This window comes from Mastigoproctus giganteus, chromosome 5 (assembly GCF_048544385.1).
Source record: "Mastigoproctus giganteus isolate SK-2022 chromosome 5, ASM4854438v1, whole genome shotgun sequence".
NCBI classification, from domain to species: Eukaryota; Metazoa; Arthropoda; class Arachnida; order Uropygi; family Thelyphonidae; genus Mastigoproctus; species Mastigoproctus giganteus.
In genome coordinates, this window is record NC_143579.1 from 81,308,786 (window position 1) to 81,335,711 (window position 26,926).

At 37.7% G+C, this 26,926-nt stretch overlaps 1 protein-coding gene across 2 annotated transcripts in view; it reads right to left on the reverse strand.

Annotated features, from left to right (window-relative positions):
• The window catches only part of LOC150085524 (arfaptin-2-like), a 99,110-nt gene extending 75,585 nt beyond the window's left edge, over window positions 1-23,525 (reverse strand). Inside the window, exons 1-2 of one of the 2 annotated variants that reach the window (XM_090373314.1) lie at window positions 23,475-23,525; window positions 5,796-6,010 (exon numbers count right to left, since the gene is read on the reverse strand). In XM_090373314.1, the coding sequence (XP_090229440.1) occupies window positions 5,796-6,009 (214 nt within the window). In that variant the 5' untranslated portion in view covers window position 6,010; window positions 23,475-23,525. Of the gene's footprint in view, window positions 1-5,795; window positions 6,011-23,265; window positions 23,455-23,474 lie in introns of those variants that run through there. The other variant, XM_090373313.1, reaches the window with a different exon arrangement.
• Between the last annotated feature and the right edge of the window lie 3,401 nt (window positions 23,526-26,926).

Here is a 26,926-nt window from a genome sequence, read left to right on the forward strand (position 1 = left end):
AACGTTAATTCCCGAAGAGCAGCACCCATTGATTACCACCCTCTGTCTTCTCCCACTTAACCATCCTTTTATCCATTGTAGCAACTTACCCTTAATACCATTCTGCTCCAATTTGTACAATAGTCTTTCATGTGCAACAGTGTCAAAAGCTTTTCTGAAATCCAAATATATGATATCAAAATTATTTTTTGTATCCAGTTCCTTTGTAACCATATCATAATATCCTATCAAATTTGTCAGACAAGACTTTCCCTTAACAAACCCATGCTGTGTCTGAATTATTGCTGCAGTCTTGTCTAGATGATCCTGCAATGCATCTTTAACCAGTGACTCCATTATTTTACCCGGAACAGAAGTTAAACTAACTGGTCTGTAATTACTCGTGTCACCCTTCGATCCCCTTTTGTGAATTGGGGATATATTTGCACATCTCCAGTCCGTGGGAACCTCCCCTTAGTCGACGGATGCTCTCATAATTATGGCTAAAGGTTTGCTTGGTTGCTTTGCCGCCTCCTTTAATATAACTGGATAGATCCCATCCACCCCAGGTGCTTTTCTTATGTTTAACTTCAACAATTTCTCCTCCACTTTGCTCTCAGTTATTACAAAATCATTAAGCATCCTGCTACAATTTGATAACCTTCCGCCATTTTCAAACCTTAATAATTCCTCACGTGTGAATGTAGATGCAAAATATTCATTCAGTTTGTTTGCTATCTGAGCAGGATCATCAACAGTGGAACCATCGATATCAAGTGGACCAATCAGATTCGTCCCCTTCCTTTTAGAGTTTATATAAGTAAAGAAATCCTTGCTGTTTTTCTTAGCATCTTTTGACAAGGATTTCTCGTAATCTGCCTTTGCCTGCCTAACTTCCTTTGTGATCTGATTACAGACTTGCTTATATCTTCCACAGGCTTCTGAGTTGCTTGATAACTTGGCTGCTTGGCAACCCAGAAGCATCAGTCACCTGGACAGATAATTCTGGGTACTCGTCCACACCACGGAAAGGTGGGCCAGATTTCTCTGGGGGGTGACCCACTCCAGAGAAGGAAAAAAAAATATATCCTGTGGTATAAATTAAAAAAATAAAAAAACAATGTGACAGCTACCCAGTGTAGAATGTGAAGAGAAAGAAACAGAAAAATAAAAGTAAAATAAAAATTAAAAAATATATATATAATAAACAAAAGTAAAAAGTAAATTAAATATAAAAATTAAAATAATAAAAAATAGCTACGCTGTGTAGAATGTGGAAAAGAAGGAAAAAAAAAAAAAAAAAACTGTTGGCCGCTACACTAAAATGCAGAAAAAAAAATTGACAGCTACAGAGTAGAATGGAAGCGAGGGAAGGAAAAAAAAAAAAACCTATTAATACAACCACTGACAGCTATTCTGTGCAAAACCACATAAAATTAAAAGAAGGAAAAAAAAAAAAAAAAATTGGCAGCAATTCAGTGCAAAACAATAAAAAATAAAATACTAATAAAGTTAAAAAAAAAAAAAAGCTCCATTTGGCTCATAGCTAGAGGCCAGCAGTGTTCTGTGTATGGTTTTTCTGCATGCAAAGACTCCTTCCGAGAAGCACTGGAATCCATGTTTAGTCTCTAAAGGCAGCAAGTACTGCCTTTGATTTAATATACTTCTTAATTAAGAGCATAACCCCTCCACCTCTGCTGAAATTCCTGTTAAAATTGTACTCCCTATATTCAAATTCAGCATCACTGATTTAACAGATGCACTGTTTTCAGACTTCTGAATAATTTCAAGTTTTTGTTTAACTAAAGTGCAACTTGTTTGCGTTTAACCATCATTTTTGCGATTTCTAAACAAAAAAATTTTTTTTGTTATCCCTGACATAAACAATGAAACAAAATGCAGCGAAACACAATAATCAAAGTGATGCACTAAAACAAACTAAACATTTGTTCGCTCTCTCTCTCTCTCTCTCTTTTTTTTTTTTTTTTTTTTTTTTTTTGAGTGTCTGGGTCGTGTGTGAAGACAGTGGGGGTTGCAAAATAATCTCCCAATGACGACTTTATAACACCCTGCTTGTCACTTATTTACGACTCGCAAAACATCTGTTTATACCTTTTCTAGTTTTTACTTGAATTTTTATGATTGGGTTTTTTTTTTTTTTTTTTGGAGTCTTGAAGTGTCCCGGTTAAACAGATCCCATTAAATCTAGAGTCTGCTGTATATGAAAAATTCAATCAGATAAGACACTTCTGTACTGGATGTGAGAAAATCTTAGATAGCCTAGCTGATGTTGCAGTTGAACTGAATAAAATGAACAGATGCAGATGGTGCTCTGCATCTGTTTTTACAAATGAGAGACCCTTTATGCTGAAGAGAGGCTGGGCAGGTGAGGCTGAAATTAGTGATTTCGAAATTACCAATGACTGTTTATTAGAAAAACTTTTGAGCAAAAAACAAGGCTCCTGAAGTTGATGGCATATAGCCAGTAATAATTTTACTCATATAAATATATATATATATATATATATATATGAGAGAGAGAGAGAGATGGGGGGGGGGAAGCATGGAAGCTCTTAGAGGTAAAGGTTAGAAGGGCAATCCAGGGACATTTTAGAAAGAAATGGCTTTCTGAAGGACACACAGCATGGTTTTGTTACTGGGAAAAATCATGTATAACCAACCTAGTAAACTATTTTTTTGACACAGTTACTCAGGAGCTGAATGCAAGGAACAATTTTGACATAGTTTATTTGGATTTTAGCAAAGCATTTGACTCAGTCTCTCTTGAGAGGTTACTCTATAAGCTGGAACATGGTAGAATTACTGGAAAGATTCTAAGATGGATTGCAGGGTGGCTGCAATGAAGGAGGCAGTGGGTTGTGATCAATGGATAATCTTCAGATTGGTGTAACGTCAGAAGTAAAGTCCCCCAAGGATCAGTTCTTCAACCACTGTTGTTTCTGATTTTCATAAACAACATCAATGAAGGGATAAAGGGCGTGATGTCAAAATTTGCAGATGAAGTAAAAATATGGGAGAGTCGTTAATGATCAGTGTCAAGTAGCACTCCTTCAGGATATGTTGTTGTTTAGGGCTTAATGACACAAGGGCTACTGAGGCCAAATTGTGTCTGTTCACTGTTTATTTATAGGCAGCATATAGCTATAGATGTTAAATTATATTCTCCTGTATAGGTCAATATATTTTAGGTACATCAAAAGTTTTTCTATGTTTGCTTCGTTTCCTATGAAGTGAATCCTTCTGGATAATTCAAACAGGTTTTAAGAAGGGTCAGAAAAGTGGCAGTTAAGTTTTAATGCAGCACTTGGAGAATAGTAACTCCGAAATAACTTATACACTTGGTGAGATTGAATTAAAAACTGTAAAGGAAAAAAGGGATCTGGGAGTTAACGTGCCAGCAAATATGAAATTATCTGAGCAGTATAAACAGGCAGCCAGGAAATCCCATGGTGTCCTGTTGATGATTTATCAAACAATAGCTTGTAGAGATAATCCTATTGTATAAGGCAATTGTGAGTCAGCACTTGGAATACTGTGCCCAAGCATTGCATCATGTAAAAAAAAGACAGGGAGCATCTTTAAAGTGTCAAAGCTTGGGAACCAGTCATCTTAGAGGGGACCTGATTGAGGTTTATAAGGCTCTGAGAGAGATTATTAAGATGAATGAAGGTGGAATTTTCACTGTTATAAAGAATTCCAGAACTAGGGTCCATAAATTCAAATTACAGGTGAAGAAGTTTAGAATAGACTGTAGGATGTTTTCTTTTAGCCAGCAAGTCACTGATTACTGGAACAGGTTGCTTTCACAGGTAGTTAAGGCTGACAGTTGAAGAATTTCAATAGTGGGAATTACATGAGTTGGGAAGTTGCTAATTTGTATTTTTTTTTTAATCTACTTTTTTTCTAGCTGGTACAGGAAAAGCCTGTGGCTTCCTTGCACTATATGGCTATACTAATACTGACTCGAGCAAAGAATTTTTTTTCTACTTTTCTTTGCATTCTTAGCATCTCATTAGCTTGTCTAACCTCTTTGGTTAGGCAAGCTAATGAGACTAGGACTGTAGACTAGGTTATGCTTACTGTAGGTTGTGTCCTTGTATCTTTCTATTTCTGATTGAAAATGTGATCATGCCCTATCCATTACCAAGAAACTAATGCTATTATGTTGCAAGCATAACATGATCTGTAATTCTACAACTTGCTGTGCACATGGGTTTATGATATACTGAAGATGTTAAGTGTCAGCCCATCCTTTTCACCATTACATCAAGGATGGGCAGACCGTGGTCATTCAATCTCTATAACAAATATCAAGAAATTGAAAATCTATTTAGATATGTTAAAAACAATGTTTCATCCCCCTGGGAAGTGGGAATGAAACAATGTTTTTGACAAAATCATTTAGGTATCATATTGATAAATGTTTATAAAAGCACCATAAAAGCACTGTATTTTTATGCTTTTGACTTAGTATATTTTAAATATTTCGTTGCAATATTTTTATTGCATGCTTTTAATCAGTGTTATTTTAACTATATATAGTAAACCCCCGCTATTCGCGGGGGTTACATTCCTGAGAAATGCCGCGAATACCGAAAACACGAATACTGAGTTATGGCTCCCATAGTAATAAAGGGGTTCTGTTCCAAAGTATGAAATATATAAGAAAAACTAGTCTAAAATTTTGTCTATGTATGCATTATATTTACCTTCATAATATGACTATGTACATAGTGAGATGCAAGCATATGGCATCGAAATGAAAATAAGAAACAATTTAATATTAAATGTAATATTTATTAGAAATTTCAAACAAATCTTTCAAACCAGCGTCTTTGCTAGCTAAAAAACTTATCCCGTCAGTGCTATCACCAGTTTCACTAAAGTGTTGATAAAGGAGTTTTGCCTTTTCACGAATGATGAGTGAATTTAACAGAATTTTATTTTGAGTTCGGTCTTCTATCCACAGATTTAAAGCTTTTTCCATTTTTTCTAATTTAACATCATGAGTTACAGAGCAAATTTTTGAAGCAATTAGCGGGTTTTCACGGACACCACGGCGGATTTTTCTTCCGATTTCTTGATTGATCGTACCGTTGACTCATTGATTTTATAATGTTTTGCCACTGAGGAGACACTTTCACCATTAGAAATTTTATTCACTAATGTCATCACCTTCTTTGATCTTTTCACATTTCCCTTGTTATTTGTAGCCATATTTTTGTATGGGTTAGAAAGAACTTGTCCGCAATAAAGTTACTGTCTTCCGTTAACAAAAGCACTCGAAAAAGTCTGTTTTACACTGAAAACAGTAGATTTATCGTTTCTGTAAGCATATCAATTTATAAATTGATATATTTATAAGCATATGAATTAATTAAAAGCAAACGACGAAACCTTCCATGACAAGCGCATAACACATACTGAACAAGGATTAGCGAGAAACATCCACGCTCGCGATTTTGTCACCCCTCTCCCCCCACCCACTGAGCGCTGTTTTGACCAGGAAAGATAATTTTAGCCACACCCGTGCTTTTTTATGGCAGAAAGTGTTCACGGCGCTTTAAAATTCACATTTTTTTAGGTTTCATTTTATATTAAATCAGCGACCGCGAATAGCGGGGGTTTACTGTATTTGTATAATAAATATATTCTAAAGTCCGGTTGATGTAATCAACTATTCTGCTCCTGATTCCAAAAGGTTTTTCAGTCATTCACAAATATTAGTTTCTTATCTTAATGCAATTATATTATAATGCAATACAAAAATACCCAAACTGAAAATACAAAAATACCTTCCAATGCTTCAATCTGTAAATCAGAATGATCAAGTTCAGTCACCTTTCCTGGAAGAGAATGTGATTTCTCTGAAGATATCCGAGATATTACTTCTTTTTCAGAATCATCTTGCAATGTATCTTCAGGAAGTGAATAACGTTTGGTATTTGTAATAGGATTCTTAAAGGGACTGTCAGCAGAAAATGCTTTTCCATTATCATTACTTTTCATGCTGTAATACAAAAAAAAATTACAATAAAAAAAAATTAAGCATAAGTTAATAATACATAAAAATAAAAACAAGAGTACTTAAAATATGAATATTCCTAATTTATCCAATATATTATCTCATATATTATCTATAATAATGCAGAGCACCTTATTATTATTATTATCAGCCATATGGTGCAAGGACGCCTGAGGCTTATGCTGCACCAGCCAAAAAAAAAAAAAATTGAGTATCCTGAGAGAGAGAAAATCACCAAAAGAGAGAAGAATGAGCTCAGGACCCTGGGTGTGCCAAGCCCATACCAGATGTGAGCCCCTGCAGTTGTAATACAGCATTGCATTAATCTCTGGGTTTTAATTACCAACTCACAAGGCAGCAGCACTGGCTATGAAATTGGTTAAAGACACCAGTCCCTGACCACTCTGCTATGTCAGCCCTTATTTATTTAAAAAGGTTATGAATTTGAGGGAAAGAAATCCTGGAGTCACATATAAGCCAGTGGGAGAGGAGCTGCATGTGGCTCAGTATGGAAAACACACTGGTATTTATGAACATATTGGCAAGATGTTCTGAGAGCAGAAACATTTCAAATGAGTAGGTAGCTAATGCCAGGGAAGCTAGCTTAAATAACTTTAAAGGATGTCTCAGGGTAGTTAACTATATAAGAACACTAAAGTCTTAATTCTTTATACAGTAATGTCAGAAGAGTCATCAAAAAATGAGTGAATTCGAACTACTGGTTATGACAAGTAACGCTGACATAATAGGGCTTACAAAAACGTGGTTCCACCTGGAGATAGGAGATGATGAGTTTCAGTATGGTATGTATAATGTATATAAAGAAAGATAGTGAAGATATGTTTGTTATTTGGTTTTAAGGAACATTAGCAACTAAGGCCATATTGCTCCGGAGATATGCTGTGGTCATTCCCTGACCTTTCCGCATCCTCCGTATTTAGTGGTCACGGGCTCGAACCCCGGTCTAACCAAGAAGCGTGTGCTACGCGCTGTTGCTCCTGCCCACCTGGCTATGGAGGCGCCAGTGAAGATAGAAGGGGTGGTAGGGTCATACTTCTTATCAAAAGCAACCTGAGTGCGACAAAAGCTTTCCTGGATTCAGACATTTCACATGCACTGGGTCCTTGAAGTTATCACTGACATTCTCTCAGATATGCCAGACAAGCTGTACTTGCTACCTGGGAGTCTAAAACGCTGATGGAACTGATATTTGGGTGACACTCAAGTCAAGTGGACCCAATTTTGGCTAAGTCCAGATGGTCTGTGACAGCCAAATCCTCTGCTTGCATCTTCACGATGGTGGGACCGTTAGTAATCCTGGGTATAACCTCCATGCACAAGTACATGGTGACCACCATGTACTTGTGCATGTAAGCAGGGGTCGAGGTGTGGCGCCCACACCACATGGAGGAACGCCGCTCCTCTATGTTACTAGGCACTACTAGGTGGTAGATGACTCTCATCAACCGGTACAATACTACCACTTTGCTTATTGGAGGCTTGAAGTGGTGGAACCCATGTTTAGTCTCTAGAGCTAAGTTCTGGTCAACCCTTCCCTATCTCTTCCATCATGCAGTATGATTGATGACTTTTGAGGTTATGAAGAACATCGTGGTGAGATCCAATATTCCTTACATTTCAAGGGTACAGCTCTAAAACAGTGTTCGCAGGCCACAGTACACCGGAACGAACCTATTGGTAACTCTCCAGGAGGCTTCCGGATCAGCTAGTGTATAATCTTGCTACCTCTACTCTGCCAGATAGTGACTGGAGGGAGTCTGAGTAGTGTGTATGCAGGGAGCATTGTCGAGGCCATGTTATGTCAAGGAGCTGGGTATATTCTTACAATGTGTACGCCATATCCAAAAATTTCATTACTTCATACAGCATGTCCCACCCTCCTTTTCTTACTACTGAATACATCATGAATTGTCAAACTAATAGAGCAAGCTTATCTGCGAAACGATCTAAACCTCCCAAGCACGTCCTAATTCATTTCACAAATATACGTGATCTCAATTCTAATCTTAACGATGTCCATTTCCACTTGCAGTCTGCCAAACCCCATGTACTTTTTCTGACAGAATCTCAGTTATCGGTTGATTCAACTACTGCTCATCTCAGATGCCCAAATTATTCGCTGTATGATTCCTTTCGCCTCAAAGGTGGTACTTGTGCATATGTCCGTTCTGATATTCCCTGTCAGAGACTTGGCAATTTGGAATTTTCTCTCTTTGATCTTCTCTGGCTTAAAATTCATCTGTTGTCTCTACCATTCTCCCAACTCCACTAATCACTTGCAACTCTTTGACTTCCTCTCTTTGCAACTTGACTTTCTCCAGTCCAACTTTCCTAACAGTGAGGTAATTTTCCTTGGTGATTTTCATGTTCACAACTCCAGCTGGCTTCCGGTCGGATTACTGTTTCAAAACTTCTGATGTCAACATTTGCTCAGATCGTGTCAGTGAAATTATTCTTGCAGGAATGGAATCCTTTATCCCACACTCCACTTTAAAATCTCATCCTTTATCTAAACCTTGGTTTTCCAATAAATGTGCTAAGGCTGTTCAAGAGAAGAATGTTGCATATCGTAATTGGCTAGTTTTTAATTCTCCAGTTTCATTTTCTGCCTACACCAAAGATCGCAACAATTGTAAAGCAGTTATTAGTCAGTCCAAACTACAGTTTGAACAGGCTAAGAGTAGAAAACTTGCTTCTTGCCCTAGTAGTAGCCGAGCATTCTGGTCTGTTGCCAAAGCTATCGGCTGCAACGTTTGCCCATCTCTGCTCCCACCTCTGTCCAAACCAGAGGTTCTGTTGTCACTTTAGCCAAGGATAAAGCTGACCTGCTAGCATCCCATTTTTCTTCCAACTCGTGTATTAATGATCTTGGTAAAACACCTCCCACCATTCCCAACATGCTCCATTCAATGCCTCCTGTGGTCTTCCATCAAAAGGATGTCAGAAGGATTTTGACGAATCTTGATGCTAAGAAAGCTCCAGGTCCGGATGGTATTTCTTCACTTGTTCCCAAAATATGTGCTCCTAAACTTATTCCTATTCTTTGCTGCCTTTTATCCTTTTCTTATCTTATTCCAAAGGTGTTTTTCCTTCTGCTTGGAAATTTGCTAGCCAGTTCCTAAAAAGGATACCTAGAAACCTTCCGTCTGATCAGCGATCACCAGTATGGATTCCGTCAGTGTCGATCCACTGGTGATATCCTGGCTTATGTTACCCATTTATGGACTAATTCAATGGAAAGATTCAGTGAAACACAAGTAGTTGCTCTTGACATCTCAAAGGCTTTTGATCGTGTTTGGCATAAAGGTCTTCTACACAAGCTTCCATCTTATGGTTTGCCAACTGTTTTTAGTAATTGGTGATCCAGTTTTCTCTCTGATCGCAAATTGACGGTGATGGTAGATAGCTCTCTGTCTTCTAACTTCTCCACTAATGCCGGTGTCCCCCAAGGTTCAGTTCTTTTCCTCTTGTATATTAATGACCTTCTTCCATTGACTGGAAATCCTATCCATAGTTTTGCTGATGATAGCACATTGCATTCCACTTTCCATTTTGAGAAACCTTGTCCTGCTCAATCAGCTTCGACTTCTTGAAAATCTGCTACCAATTCCTTAAATTCCGATCTTCAGGTTATTCTCCAGTGGGGCAAAGACAACTTAGTTGATTTCAACCCTTCTAAAACTCAGTCTTGTCTTATATCTCGCAAAAAGCATTCTTCTGCTCCTATGCTTATCTTTAGTGACACTCCAATTTCTAGGCAAAATGATATATCTCTTTTAGGGATTACCCTGACTTCTAATCTCTCTTGGCACAAGCATATTAAAAATATTGCTTCCTCGGCATCTAAAAAACTTGGTTTTCTCTTTCGCTCTCAGCGTTACTTTTCTTCCAAACAGCTGCTGACTCTGTATAAATCACAAATCAGCCCTGCCATGGAATACTGTTCCCATATCTGGGGTGGTGCCCCTAAAACTGTCGATTCCATTCAGAAGAGGGCAGTTAGTTTAATTAATGATTCATCTCTAACAGTCTCTCCACTTGATGTCTCATAGACATTCTGTTTCCGCTGCATGCCTCTTCTACATATACTTCCATGGGCACTGTTCTTCTGAATTGGCTTCTATAATTCCCGCTCTCTCTTTCAAAACAGTCACAACACGTGCCGCCACCAGCCAACATATATTTACTGTCCAACTTCAAACTCACAGAACCAACTTTTCATCTTCCTCGTTTATTCATTTCACTGCCGTTTTCTGGAACAACCTTCCTTCATACATATTTCCTGAAAATTAGTCTACAGAAGTTCAAGCCCAATGTCTTCTTTCGTCTTCTCAACCTCCAACCTAAGCACGGTACTAAGTACTATAGGTTCTAATACCTCTCGTGTTTGGGGTTTACATAAAAAAAAAAAAAAAATTAGCATTAGTAGAGGCATACGATGCAAGAACGAAAGCTTATGCAGTGTCAGCCAAAAATAAAAAAAATTTTTTCACCATTTAACCCCTTCATCTAAATGGCCATCCAGCTTAGCCTTAAATTTATTCCGGCTATCAACTTCCACAATAAGAGATGGAAGTTTGTTCCACCAATCAACTACCCACTGTCTAAAAGCAAATTTCCGCACATCTATTCTACAACTTTCTCTCCTCAATCTGAATCTATGCCCCCTGAGGTTCTTAATCTGAGCAAGAGGAAGAATCCCATCAGCATTCAGCTTGCTTAACCCATTGAAGGCCTTATACACCTCAATCAGATCACCTCGCATGTGCCTACTCTCCAGGCACTGCAATTTACTGAACTTAAGCCTTTCTTGGTAAGAGCACCATTTTGTTCCCCTCACCAATCTTGTTGCCCTAATTAGAACTTGTTCTAGCAATTGTATATCCTTCCTAAAATGAGGCCTCCAGGCCTCTACACAGTACTCAAGGTGTGGCCTGACCATTGCCTTGTACAATGGGATAATCACCTCCCTGTTCCTGCCAGCAAAATTTCTATATATCGTTAACAAGACTCCATGACCGGCCTGGCAGCCTGTCTGCACAACTCAGTAAACTTCATATCTGACTGCACAATTACCCGAGGGTGTTTTCACATTCCACTTCCCTGAGTGTAGAGCCACACAGTTGGTACATTTCTCTTGGGTTACTGCTACTCAAATGCAGTACTTTGCATTTGTCAAGGTTAAACTTCAGTTGCCACCTCTCAGCCCACTTGCCCAACTTATCTAGATCCAGTTAGACTAGCCGACCGGGCTAGCCGAGTGGGTAAAGTACCTGCCTGGCAACCCAAAGGTCGCGGGTTCGATTCCCGTCTCGGGCTTGGATCAAAGTACTGCAAAAACCTTGGGAGGTGCAATATGGCCACAGAAGCCAATGCGCCAACAACTACCAAATCAAAAAAAAAAAAAAAAAACGCCAGGTAGACTAGCATACTGTCTTTACTGTTGTTAACAACCCTGCCAACCTTTGTATCATCTGCAAACTTAGACATTAAACCTGATATACCTTCATCAATATCATTGATGAATACACAAAACAATGGCCCCAACACCAACAATGGGGAACTCCACAAATAACATTCGTCCATGAAGAGCAGTGTCCATTAATTACCACTGTCTCTCTCGTCTCCCACTCAATCATCCCTTTATCCATTACAGCAACTTACCCTTCAGGCCATACCTCTCCAATTTGTACAGCAGTCTTCCATGCGCAAAAAATTATCAAAAGATTTCCTGAAATCCAAGTATATGATATCAAGATTATTTTTTGCATCCAGTTCCTTTGTGACCACATCATAGTATCCAATCATATTGGTCAGACAATATGATTAGATACTATGATGTATTGGATACCCAGCTGTGTCTTAACTATTACTGCAGTCTTGTCTAGATGATCCTGCAATGCTTCTTTAACTAATGACTCCATTATTTTCCCCAGAACACAAGTTAAACTAACAGGTCTACTGTTACTGGTGTTACCTTTTGAACCCCCTTTGTGAATTGGTGATACCTTTGCACACCTTCAGTCCATGGAGACCCCCTGAGTCCAATTAAGCTTTCATAATTATTGCTAAGGGTTTGCTTACTTCCTTTGCTGCCTCCTTTAATATAACTGGATAGATCCCATCCACCACAGGTGCCTTCCTTATGTTTAACTTCAACTTCTCCTCCACTTTGCTCTCAGTTATTACAAAATCAGTTGTTTATGTTATTTGGTTTTTAGGATCATTAGCAACTAAGGCCATATTGCTCCGGGATATGCGGTGGTCATTCCCTGACCTTTCCGCATCCTCCGTATTTGGTGGTGACGGACTTGAACCCCGGTCTAATCAAGAAGCATGTGCTACGCACTGCTGCTCCTTCCCACCTGGCCAAGGAGGCACCCACAAAATCAGTGTGAGATAGTTGGAAGTAAAGGTATAATGAGAGTTGGAGAAATCTACAGGCCAGGTGATTGTGAAGATTACGATGATAGCCTCTACATGCAAATGGAAAGGGCAAGGAAGTGTGAATTTCTTATTATGGTTGATTTTAATTTGCCTCTAATTGATTGGAACAAATGGGAAGGAAACTCCACATGGGGGACAATTTTTAAATCAACTAGATGATTGTTATTTGTATCAACATATGAGAGAAAGTACTAGAGAAAAGAATACTCTAGACCTCATCATCATCACCCATGAACCAGATGACATAATAGGGCTGACAGTGCAGGAACCAGTAGCAGGAAGTGATCACAGAGTTCTATGGTGGATGATGAGGAGACAGGTAGCAGTAATTAAAGGCAAAGGAATGAGTAATAATTTCAGGAAAGGAAATTACGAAGGCTTAAGACACTACATGGCCTCTATTAACTCGGTAGATATCTCACAGAGAGAGAATACAATTGAATTATGGTATACCTTAAAAATATTAATCACGGAAGCCTTGAATGCTTATATACCATTAAAAAAATACTCCACGCGGAATATTCCTAGTTGGATGAATAATGAAGTTGCCAAATTACTTGAGCAGAAAAAGACAGCATGGAAAAGTTACAGAGCAATAAAAAGTACTGAAGCCTATAACAGCTACAAATTGATCTGTAACAATGCCGTGGAAAAGGTTAGGCTTGCAAAGGCCAATTATGAGAAATTGCTGGCAAAGAAAGCAAAGAAGGGGTATGTGAAATTCTTCACATATACAAATGCAAAAAAGAGCAAGTCAAACCAGATCGAACCCTTATGTAATGGATGTGGGATAGTATTAGGTACCCCAGATGAAGTTGCAGATGAACTGAAAGGATTAAGGTTTTGCAAATTACAGCGTCTGAAGACTAGGCACCTGCGAGGTGATCTGATCAAGGTGTATAAGGCCTTGAATGGTTTGAGCAGGCTTAATGCTGATGGGATACTTCCGCTTGCTCAGATTAAGAACCTGAGGGGGCATAGATTAAAATTGAGGAAAGGCAGTAGTAGAATGGATGTGCAGAAGTTTGCCTTTAGCCAGTGGGCAGTTGATTGCTCCAACAAATTTCCATCTGTCGTTGTAGAAGTGGACAGCTTAAATAAATTCAAGGCAGAACTAGACAAAGATTTGGAGCAAATGGATGGATGAAATGGGAAGGTGTTAATGAGAGACTTTTGTATAAATGTCTTTGGTTGGCAATGATGTGTAAAAGGTTTGTTATTATTGTTATTTGGTTTTTTTTAGGAGCATTAGCAACTAAGGCCATATTGCTCCAGGAATATGCAGTGGTCATTCCCTGACACCGTTCCGCATCCTCCGTATTTGGTGGTGACTGGCTCGAACCCCGGTCTAATCAAGAAGCGTGTGCTATGAACTGCTGCTTCTTCCCACCTGGTTACGGAGATGCCTATGTGTGTAAAAGGAGAACTATGTATTTAAAGTACTGATTTCCCTTGATTCATTTCAAAACACATGGGAACCTCATGTGTGTCAGGTTCCAGACCGGTGAAAGGTTTGTTGCGAGTTTTGTATTCAAAACATTAAAATCAGTGTTATGGCGACACCATTCTATAACAAGTGCCTCGTATTGAAAAATTTTGTAACTGGATTTTAAATTAATAACGGGTACAGCTGAATCAATTTGGGGGTTATGGTTATGGAAGTGAACGTGTTGAAGTTGTGGTTATCGAAGTGAACATGTTCAGTGCTGGCATGATCAGTTTTGAAACTATTAAAAGGGTAATAAGCACGTGTTGGAGGTTTTTATTGTACCGTATTTTGGAGTGGTGCTTCCGATATAGCATGTGTTGCATCCTGGTTGACACTTAATTAAATAAACGACATTATTAATGTTGCATATAGGGTAATTTGGTGTTTCTCTGTAAGCATTGAACATAGACCCTAATTTATTATACGAAACGTTAAGGTTATGTCGGTGTTGTCAAATACTTTACGAAGTTGTTGAGCAAGTCTACAATGGTAAGGGAGGACGATACATGTATTTTGTTTATTATCCCGGTCGGTTTTTGGTTGTGCGGATTGTTAATTCTGTATTCGACAATGGAAATTATGTGATAAATTAGTCGTAAGGGATATTGTCTAGCAGTAAACTTCTTTGTGAGATGTTGAAGTTCTGTGACTAAATCGTCATGTGAAGAACTGTATTTTATGGCGTTATGAATCTGATTGTACAGGACGAATTTTTTTATATTAAGTGGATGGTGTGATTGGAAACAGTGCGATAGGTATTTACCTGTGCTCGCATCTTTTCTATAAATTTTTGTTCCTAATTTTGTACCTATATATTGTAAGGTTATGGAAATTGATTTTATTCTCTTTTTCTATTTCGAGGGTGTATTTTAGTCTATTATGTATGGTATTGAACTTAATAAAGAGATTGTCATTGGAAGATCTGTCTCCACTTAACAATACATCATCGGCATAACGCATGTAGAGCTTAATACTTGTGGGAAACGGTTGAAGTACTTGGTTCTCGATAGTAGCTAAATAGATTTCAGATAAGGTGGGGCTGAAATTTTGTCTAATTCATATACGGTACTTTAAGACATTCTATTAATCACCTAAATTTTCTATCAATTAATTTCTATTCAATCTGAAGTGAAATTTTTCATGCACTGTAAATAGGCTGCTAGGAAGGCACATAGCATCTTATCCATGATTTATTGGACCACTGCTAATAAGAAGGATGTTGTTAAGTCTGGAGACTAACCTTAAAAAAAAAAAAATACTGGAAAGGATTCAAAGAGGAGAAACCTAATTAATGCACATAGGAAAAATGGTTTAGACAGGGATCCCATACGTCCCAGTTTTCCCGGATTTATAGATTTTACATACCTCTGTCCCAACAAAGTCGACCAGGGATGTTTGAACATTTTCACCTGACACCTAGCATTTATTGAGTCAAGCTCAATTATACAAGTACAGCCACTCCCCGGCTTACATAATACTCGACTTACGGAAATTCGACTTTACGTAAGTTTTTACCAGCCGATGCAAACTTAAAAAAATCGTGGAAACGTATTTTGCATCCCGTAAGAATAAATGGAGGTATCACGAAAATATTGTAATATGAATCCAATAACACATTTTTTTTTTTTTTTTTTTTTGTTAATAATTTGTTCCAAGACCTTGGAAGTTGAATTTTCGCTAAATAACTAAGCTATTTATCTCTCTAAAGGGTCATTTTTATAATGGAAATTGTGCTACACTTCATCGTTATCATATGTTCCATTATAAGAGTCAATTTTGTGATATTTTTCTAAAACACATTACTGTAGATCACTACCATAAAACAATAAACACAATTTGCACTTTCCAGTTTATTGGGCTTTTCTGTTAGTGCAAGCTATTATAAATGGGTAGTAAACTCAATCTTATTGCATTTATGATAATACCGATAATTGGAATTCTGTGGGTTTTCACATTATGGTATTATGTTGAAATGAGTTCCCCTTCACTGAAATCTTCAATCATATAAAAATATAAATTTTTAGAATCTTCTCTTCATTCCTATTTACTTATTACAATGGTGAAGGGAAAGGGACCAACCTTTACAATGGTGAAGGAAAAGGGAAAGTGCAAGTGCTGGCAGTGCTAGGAAATGAAACAAAACTGATTCAGAAATGAAGATGATTAATTAAGAAGTATGAAACGGGACAAAGTCTGTCATTATTGCACGGAATTAGGTCTTGCTGCTTCAACAGTGAATACTATTTTAAGGGACAGTGTGTGTATAAAAGAACATGTTAAAGGATCAACACATTTAAGATCAACAGTGATTACAAAACACCGTTCAGGTGCTATATCGAAGATGGAAAAGCTATCGATAATATGGATGGAAAATCAGATTCAGAACCAAGTGCCCCTGAGTCCAATGGCCATTCAAGCAAAAGCAAGAAGTATTTATGAAGATATTACAGATAAATATGCCAAAACTCAAGCCAAGTTTGTGGCAAGCAATGGAGGTTTAATAGGTTCAAACATCACGATGGTTTTCAAAACATTTGTGTGGTGAAGTTGCCAGTGCTGATTCTGCAGCTGCAGAGAAATTTTGTGATGTGTTTGGAAAAAACACTTCTAAATCTTCACAGCCCTCAACTTCTGCAGTGGCATGCTTATCAGCTGGAGAGTTAATTCTGGCAACAATGCTCAAAAGGTAAAACTTGCTGACATTATGCCTGTCTCCTCTCTCTTTTTGTAATTTTATACACTTTTGTAATATTTCCTGCACACGAGAAAAAAAAATTGAATAAATAATTATATTTACATGTTCGTCAAACATTTCTTTTTTGCTTCAATTAAATTTGCGAGTGCTGCATAAGCATTTAGGGAAATTCCAACTTATGTAGCGTTCAATGGAACATAACCCTTATGTAAGTCGGGGAGTGGCTGCATCTCAAAACAAAGCAGCCCATGCCCACAGTTAACCTTATAGCGGTGACATGGAATGATCAGTACAAGATATATCATCATTGTGTTACTTTGTTGCAAAATACCTTTAATGATTTGAGTTACAGTTAATCATCGTCTCAGTTTGCATTATCCGCACTGCAGTGTTCATGTCGATTTCTCAGTGTTCTACTTTTAACATTTCATTATTTTTACATTTGGAATATATAAATGATTTTATATTTTAAATATAAAAAATAATCCTCCTTTAAAATGCCAAAGAGAAAATGCACATTTACTAACAGTTTAAAGGAACAATTCCCATTTATAAAAGAAAGTAATGTTAGGGGGTGATTCTTCAAAAGTGGAATGTTCCCTGTGCTGTGCTTAGTATTGGTCATGGAGGAAAGGCAGATATATTTCATCATGTCAGCACGAAAAAACAACAGTCTGCAAAACTGTCCAGTCAATCAATGTTATTTCTAGGCAAAAAAACTGAATGACAATGAAAGAGATCTAGCTGCTTGTTGTTTGTTTGTTTGTTTGTTTGTTTATTTGGTTTTTAGGAGCATTAGCAACTAAGGCCATATTGCTCTGGGGATATGCGGTGGTCATTCCCTGACCTTTCTGCATCCTCCATATTTGGTGATCACAGGCTCGAACCCCGGTCTAATCAAGAAGCGTGTGCTATGCACTGCTGCTCCTGCCCACCTGGCTACGGAGGCACCAGAGATCTTGCTGCAAAAGATGCTACATTTATTTATCATACTATCAAACACAATCATAGTTTCCAGTCAATGGACTGTACTTCAGCTCTTTTAAAAACATTTCTAAACAAAAAAATTTACCTGTGCTCAAACAAAATGTAGGGCTATTGCTGTGAATGTATTATCACCAGTTGCAAGAAATGAAATACTGGAAGACCTAAAGAATACAAAATATTGCTGCTTAGCTGTAGATGCTTCTAACCATACTGATTGAAAGGCTGTACCGATTATAGTGAGATATTTTATTCCAGATAAAGGCATTGCAACAGAAATATTAGAATTTTGCAGTCTCCCTGGAGAAATCTCTGATCTTATTGTTGACTACATTTTAAAAGTTGCTAATAAACATGACATTGTTGATAAAATAATAGGTATTTCAGTGGATAATACCAATACAAACTTTGGTGGATTAAAAAGAAAGGCAAAAACGTTTTTATGAAAATTCAGAAAAGTTAAACAGAAAAATAATAGGTGTAGGCTGTGCAGCAAATATTATTCATAATAGTGTACAAATTGCGGTTGATGTATTACCTATAGATGTTCAGGCGATTTTATGGAAAAGTTTTCAGTATTTTCACCATTTCACAGGCAGAGTAGAAAATTTGAAATCTTTTTGTGATTTTGTGGAAATATAAAACGGAGTATAAAACTGTTCTAGGGCATAGCAAAACATGATAGTTGTCACTGGAACAAGCTCTAAATCGTTTTATTGAACTTTATGATGGACTACAGAGTTATTCCTTGAGTCAGGATAAATGTCCAAATATTTTATATGAATTTTTTAACAGAAAATCTTTTGTATTTCTTCTATTTCTGAGAAGTCAGATAAAGATATTTTCTGATGCTATTCAGCAAATTGAATGTGAAGAGGCAACAGGTTTTGATGTTAAGAAATAGATTTCCTGATCACAAAGCTATAATGCGACAAAATGAAACGTTCTTACACATTGATGTGAAAACCGAACTTAAGTTTTCATAAAGAAGGTGTAATGACTGAAGAATCATTAAAAAAATGCTGCAAATTTTTATTATGATACTGCACTTCAGTACATTCAAGAATGGACCATTCATTCATTTAGTGTATTTGCAAAAATGGAATGGATTTCAAAGAGGAAATCCTTTTGTTGGGAAAATTTCACAGAATATGCTGAGGAAATAAAGATTATCTTACCTAACCTCAGTAAAATGAAGGAAGTCTCTTCCTTCATAATGGAATAAATTGCTCCTAAGGTGTTGGAGACAGTAAGTCTGGTTAAATTAAAAGCATATTTGAATGGTTAACTTGTGGGGAATGGGAACATTATGAATTTTTTGTTTGATTTTATAATTTAGTTTATTTTTATTTTATTTATTTATTTTTTTGGCTGACACAAAAAAAGTCTGCTTCTTTACATGATTTGGCCTTGGTAATACTAATATTTAATAATTAATTAAAATTAAATTCATCTAAATTTTTCTTTTCATTATTGTTTGAAAAGATTATCTGTGTGCTGCTCAATTACAAATAGTGTTACTTCATTTGGCAATTACATTTATATTTCAAAAACTTAAATGCAATAAAATATGGCCATGTTAATTTATTTTTTATAGTCATAATAACCAGAAAAAATATATATATAAAAAATAAATGTTAAGAATTCACAAGAACTAGTAGTATTCTGGTTGGTAATACTGTTCAAGTCTATCAATCAAATAGTACAGACACACATATGTTCATATCTGCATTGTCCTTTATGACTCCATAGGCAGGGAAAATGATGATGCCACCCCTGCTGATTTGCGATAGTAAACTAGGAAATATTGATGTACCAATATTTTAATTATGCTACTAGATGCAACAGTGCCATCACTGGTATACTGACTAAAATTAAGCAAACCCTTAGCCATAATTATGAAAACATCCATGGAATCTAGGGAGGTCCCCACAGATTGGAGAGGTGCAAATGTATCCCCAATTCACAAAGGAAGACCAAAGCATGACAAAAGTAATTACAGACCTGTTAGTTTAACTTCTCTTCCGGGCAAAGTAATGGACTCACTGGTTAAAGAAGCAATGCACGATCCTCTAGACAAGACTGCAGTTATAGTTCAGACAAAGCATGGGTTTGTTAAGGGGAAATCTTGCCTGACCAATCTGATTGGATATTACAATGTGATCACAAAGGAACTGAATGCAAAAAATTATTTTGATATCACATACTTGGATTTTAGGAAAGATTTTGATACTGTTGCACGTAGAAGGCTGCTGTTCAAATTGGAGCAGTATAGCATTAAGGCAAAGTTGCTGCTATGGATAAGAGGATGGTTGGGATGGAAAACACAGAGTGGTAATCAATGGACACTCCTTGTCATGGACTAATGTTATTAATACAGACAGGCAGGGTTCGGGGTTGGAACTATTGTTGTTTTCTATGTTTATCAATGATATTGATGAAGGTATACCAGGCTTAATGTCCAAGTTTGCAGATAATACAAAGGTTGGCAGGGTTGTTAATGACAGTACTGATGATAGGCACTTGCAACAGGACATAGAAAAGTTGGGCAGATGGGCTGAGAGGTGGCAATTGAACTTTAACATTGACAAATGCAAAGTACTGCATATGGGTAGCGTACTAGAGAATGAAAAAGATCTGGAGGTAATTGTTTATGGAGCAGTGCAGAGCAGCTCATGAGGTCCTGTTAATGATATACAGGAACTTTGCTAGCAGGGGTAAGGAGGTGATTATCCCTTTGTATAAGGGTCAGGCCACACCTTGAGTACTGCATACAGGTCTGGAGGCCTCATTTTAGGAAGGATGCAGAGTTGCTGGAATGGGTACAGAAAAGGGCAACAAGACTGGTGAGGGAAACAAAGGGGGTGCACTTAACAAGAAAGGCTTAAGTTCTGCAAATTGCAGCATCTGGAGACTGTGCTCCTGCAAGGTGATCTGATTGAAGTGTTTAAGGCTTTAAATGGTTTGAGCAAGCGCAATGCTGATGGGATTCTTTCTCTTGCTTAGATTACACACTTGAGAAGGCATAAATTCAAATTGAAAAAAAAAAAAAATTGCAGAACAGATTTGTGGAAATTTGCCTTTAGCCAGTGAGTGGTTGATAGCTGGAACAAGCTTCCATCTGTCATTGTGGAAGCTGATAGCTTAAATAAATTCAAGGAAGAACTGGACAAACTTTTGGGGCGAATGGAGGGAGAGGTTAATGGCATATGGGTTTTTTCCCTGTTTTTTTTTGCTGTATAAGCTTGCTTTCTTGCATCACATGCCACTACTAATGCTAATACTCTTGACCAGTATTTATTAAACAATTGTGTGTATATATATATATATTTTTTTTTTGTTTTTTCTTTCATTCTTCCTTTCCTTTCTCTTCCTTTTTTAGCATAACAAAACTGTTACTGAAGATATTTGTTCATATTATCCACTAGTGTCACAATAAAGTTAACTGCCCCATTTAAACTGCTTCTTGCTTTTATCCCAAAAAAGGTGAATGGTGTATATACGTGGTATATGAACAGTGCATGTAACCCAACTTTGTTATCCCTTGATAATGTAGATTAACCTGATAATAAAGACCAACAACCTCAGTTTTTTTACTGCAATCTTTACATTTTTATTTTATTTAAAAGAATTATTTCCAACTTCCAATGGTTGGTGCCATTAAACAAATGAAAACAAAGACAAAACCAAACCAAAGCCCAATGGAAACTGTTTTGTTATTTGGTTTTTAGGAGCATTAGCAACTAAGGCCATATTACTCCGGGGATATGCGGTGGTCATTCCCTGACCTTTCTGCACCCTCCGTATTTGGTGGTCATGGGCTCGAACCCCGGTCTAATCAAGAAGCGTGTGCTATGCATTGCTGCTCCTGCTCACCTGGCTACGGAGGCGCCCCAATGGAAATTAAGTAGAGCACTGTATATCTTAAATAAAATATAAAAAAAATGTGTAGGCTGCAGGTGTCTTCAATATTGGGCTAACCTTCATTATTGAATGATAATGAAGTTATGGTAGTGTTTGTTATTGGGTAATAATAACAGACTAATGTAAATGAGTAACGAGCTTACTGCATGGAGGTAAGAATATGACATGTTTAGTCAATTTTAAATTTTTTTAAATTTTTTTAAATTTGTAAAAGTTCACATCTGTTGAGTATGGGCTTGGCACACCCAGGGTCCTGAGCTGGATATCATCATTCTTCTCTTTCTTGGTGATTACTTTCTACTTCTGACTCTCTCTCTCTCTCAGGTTAACTCAGGAATTTTTTTTTTTTGGCTGGTGCAGCATAAGCCTCGGGCTTCCTTGCACCATATGGCTAATAATAATTGTGCCAACCACCGGTATGGTGCCAAAGACTTTACACAGCAGCAATAGGTCTCCCAGAGAACACCTACAAGGTCTCCCAGAGAACAACTCCAGAAAGTCGCAATCCTGAACACCTGTAGGATAGTCAGAGATTTCCTTGACCAACAGTAACACCAGACATTACAACCACCCTGTGTACTTGATAACAGTACCCGTCACGGAGTGGAATCCCCCAATCAGGGAGAAATAATATAAGAGCAACAATAATAATGTTATACTTTCTGAACATTGAGCAACAACCATAACCTAGTTACATTTTGAAGAGACCTCATATGGTGCCATAAAATATATTTAATTAATGCAGATAATACACAGAAAACACCATATTGAACAAATATGGTGTTTCGTCTACAACAATGGATATGCGAAAACAATTTTTAATAAGCAACTATTCAATTTCTTTTAAAATAAACTGGAACTTAACGAGTTCGTTCTTTTATAGGTGAACTAGAAATGAATATGATGTGAATTCTGGAAGTTCAAATATGAATATCAAATAGTTAACATTGTGAGCACTGGATGGAACTGGTTCTCTATTCTTAGGAAGGTTTTCCAAGCATTATAACAGTACCCACCCCAGGAACTCACATCTGGTGAATATGGGCTTGGCACACCCAGGGTTCTGAGGTGGATATCATCATTCTTCTCTTTCTTGGTGATTCCCTTCTGCTTCTGACTCAAACACACCCTCTCTCTCTCTCTCTCTCTCTCTCTCTCTCATACTCAGGATAATTCAGAATTTTGTTTGTTTTTTTTGGCTGGTGCGGCAAAAGCCTCAGGATTCCTTGCACCATATGGCTAATGATGATAATAATAATACAGTGAAGTTTTAATATACAGTACATATACCCATATTAAATTTGTATATAATCATTTTATTTGGCAATCGATTGATCAACTACACTAAAGGCTCAATTCAGGAACAAAATGTTTGTGAAAAAACCTATCATTAGTAGCCCCAACAGAGTCGTGTTTACACTGAAAAATAAAGAATTTTACAACTTTTATTGAAAAACATATATCTTAATAAATCGAACCGGGCCACGTATGTTGCCCAATTGGGTCTGCCGGTAGAAGCCAAAAAAGGGGGCCATCTCGCAACCCAAAGCGCAACAAATCTGATTGACGGACTGAAATAATTCGTACATAGTTAATTTATATTTTATCGAGCAGTTGATCAGCCAACTACTTCAAAGCATATCACGTGTACAATAACAAGAAACTAGAATAAAAGCTTACATTACGATCTAGTACATTCTCCACACAATAAACGCACACACTATATCAATAACAAATTAAAAACGCGTCCACCAACAAACATTAATCCTATATTATAGTGTCCCAAAATCCCAACATTCGTAGCGTATAGGGCTCAAAATGGTGACTACGCAGATTACTTCGGAATTATTAATTTGTAGGTAACTAAACCGGTGATTGTTCCAACCTACTAGTTGTAAAATAAAAGTTCTGTCCGGAGTTGGCGTGTCGCCTATTCTGACCTACGACAGATTTTGAGAAATCCTTGGCTAAGAATGAAAATAGAAAAGAAAAAAAAAAGTAGCAAAAATTCTTCGCTTACATTAATCCAGGCAAAAGAGTAATAAACTACATTACCCTACTAGCTACGAAGCCCGCGTCGGTAGCAGAGCTGGTAAAATCACCATCCTCACACCGAATGGAAAAGACCTAAGTTCGAGTCCCGTCAAAGACATCAGGAATTTTTCAATGTGACTGAGTTAGCCGGTCTTAGGCGACAGTAGATGGCTTTTCCTCACGGAAACTCGGGTTTTCAAAGCCAGAAAATCGACCACATAATACACGCAATTTACAGAAAATATATACGGAGTAATATAGCCTTACTTGCTGTTGCCTATAAAACCCAAAAACAACTACCTACGAATGATGACCTTATCCAGGTTAAAGTTGTAGAGAAGTATGATCTTTAAAGGGCACAAAGGGTGATATTGTTGTACACGTTGGAACCATTGACATTAAGAGTAGATCTGTAGATTTACTTAACAAGTACAGGTCAATGTTGAAAAGAGGTCGTGTGTTAAGGTTAAATTTGAAAGTGTCAGCAATTCTGCCCAGACACAATAGCAGGGAGTACATGATGAGTACCTTGACAATCAATTCGGCCCTGGAGAGATTGTGCAAGACTCATGGATTAGGTTATTTTCAAGAGTGTCTTTGATTGTTAAAAGGAGAAACTGCTTCTACAGGGATGGGACACACTTAAATATAAAGGGTGCAAGAGAGTTTGTAGGACGGGAGGAAGGGATATACTGTTAATTAAGAAAAATATAAAATATAAAATATAAAATATAAAAAAAAAATATAGAAAAATAAAAAATAAGGAAGTGCATCCAGTTGACATAGATGGACAGTGGAATGTTTATCCACTTTGGTGTGACTGGAGAAAGCAAAAATAAGAATAGGAGTGTGTTAGCATTAGCATTAGCACATGCAAGAAAGCAAGCTTATGCAGCATTGGCCAAAAAATAAAAAAATAAAATAAAATGAAATGACAACATTCCAAGTTGACCCCTCCATTCGTTCCAAATGCCTGTCCAGCTCAGTCTTAAATTTATTTAGGCTATCAACTTCCACAAAAAAAAAAGTCTGTTCCACCATCAACCATCCGCTAGCTAAAAGCAAATATCCGCACATCTATTCTACAACTGACTTTCCTTAATTTCAATCTATGCCCCCTCAGGTTCTTAATCACACCAAGAGGAAGAATCCCAATAGCATTCAGCTTGTCAAAAAATTCAAGGCCGTACACAGCTCAATCAGATCACCTCAGAGGTGCCCACAGTTCAGGCGCTGCAATTTTCAGAATTTAAGCCTTTCCTGGTAAGGGCACCCCTATGTTCCCCTCACTAATCTTGTTGCTCTTCTTTGTACTTGTCTCTACAAACTCTACATACTTCCTAAAACGAGGCCTCCAGACCTATACACAGTATTCTAGGTGTGGTCCGACTATTTCCTTGTACAACGCGATAATCACCTCCCTGTCCGTGCTATCAACGTTACCATATATCATTCAGAAGATTCCATGACCTGCCCTGGCAGCAGGTATGCACTGTTCAGAGAACTTCCTATTTGACTACACAATTACCCCCAGGTTATTTTCACTTTCCAATTCCCTGAGTGTAGTATCACACAGTTGGTACTTTTCTCTTGGGTTATTGCTCCCCATATGCAGTACTTTGCATTTATCAATGTTAAACTTCAGTGGACAATTCTCAGTCCATTTGCCAAACTTATTGAGATCCAGTTGGAGTAGCATACTGTCTTTACTGTCGTTAACAACCCTGCCAACCTTTGTATCATATGCAAACTTGGACATTAATCCTGATATAACTTAATCAATATCATTGAGGTATACACAAAATGATAATGGGCAAGGAACGAACCCTGGGTAACTCCACCAATAACATTTGACAACGAAGAGCAGTGTCCATTTATTACCACTCTCTATCATTTCCTACTAAACAACCCGTTATCCGTCGTAGCAACTTATCCTTAATACCATACCTCTCCAATTTGTACAGCAGTCTTCCAGGTGTAACAATATCAAAAATCCAAGTTTGCTAATGCAAACTTGGATTTTTGATATTGTTACCACTGGAATTCAAGACATTAACAACACAACTATGAATTCAAGACATTAACAACACAACTATGAATTCAAGACATTAACAACACAACTATGAATTCAAAACATTAACCACACAACTTTTACTTACATGTTGGTTATGGGCAAGAGTCAAGACAATAGTGTTATTGGCCATACACTGTACAATTATCTCCTCGGAGTGGGCCCTTAGACAACTGAGTAGAGGTACGTTACACATATTCACTTTTACTTACTTGATTCAATGATCAATATCACGGATTATATTGATCTTTTAAACCTAGCATTTTAGAATCCGATTCGGGAGCTTTCTAAATAAGAGGATAAATGGGACTGTTAGATGTGTGTGTGTGTGTGTGTGTGTGTGTGTGTGTGTGTGTGTGTGTGTGTGTGTGTGTGTGTGTGTGTGTGTGTGTGTGTGTGTGTGTGTGTGTGTGTGTGTGTGTGTGTGTGTGTGTGTGTGTGTGTGTGTGTGTGTGTGTCACGAGTCCGGGGTGCCTAAATAATCAAAAGACTTCAGAGAGGAACACTTATCGATGAACTTCACGGATTTTGGGGAGTTGTCCTCGCCCTACTTTGTAGACTTCAGCTTCACCAGTTTCTAGGGAAAACCGCCGAGAATTTCTGTGTGCGAAATTTGAGGACTCGTGTCCACCGGGGAATCGGCGACCGCGCAACGGGTTTTGGTGGAGTGGGGAAACATAGTGACATAGTAATTTTTGACAGGCGGCACCGGTGCTTTCGCACAACTCTCCATTTGGATCTCTTGTGAAGTAAGACATACTGTCAAGGCCAGATGTTAGTGTATGTCCATGTTTGCTTAGTGCGGGTTATGTTGTTCATCTGGCCGCTTAGCCTAGAGTCTGTGGAGTACCACAGGCCGCTAGTTATCGTCACTGGCACTGGGAGCCGGACCAGGTAAGTGGGAAGAGAACTCTGGCTGACCAACCCTGGGGATAGCCTGAGCTTCCCAGGGAGGGCAAAAAAAGAAAAAAAAAATTTTTTTTTGAAATAGTTGAAGGGTGAGAGATTGAGGAGAAGAAAGAAGATAAGCAGAAAGAAGAGGACGAGGTAGGGTGGGCTCCCCCCCAAAAAAGGGGAAAGGGGAGCCCACCCTACCTCAGGAAAAAGAGAAAAGATTGTGAGGTCAAGTGATCCACAAAGTCAGGTTGCCTAATGGCATGACCCTTCATTTGACAAGTCAAATGCCGGTCCCACTTCCTGAGGAGTATTTATGTGAGTTCCTAATCAAGTAGGAAA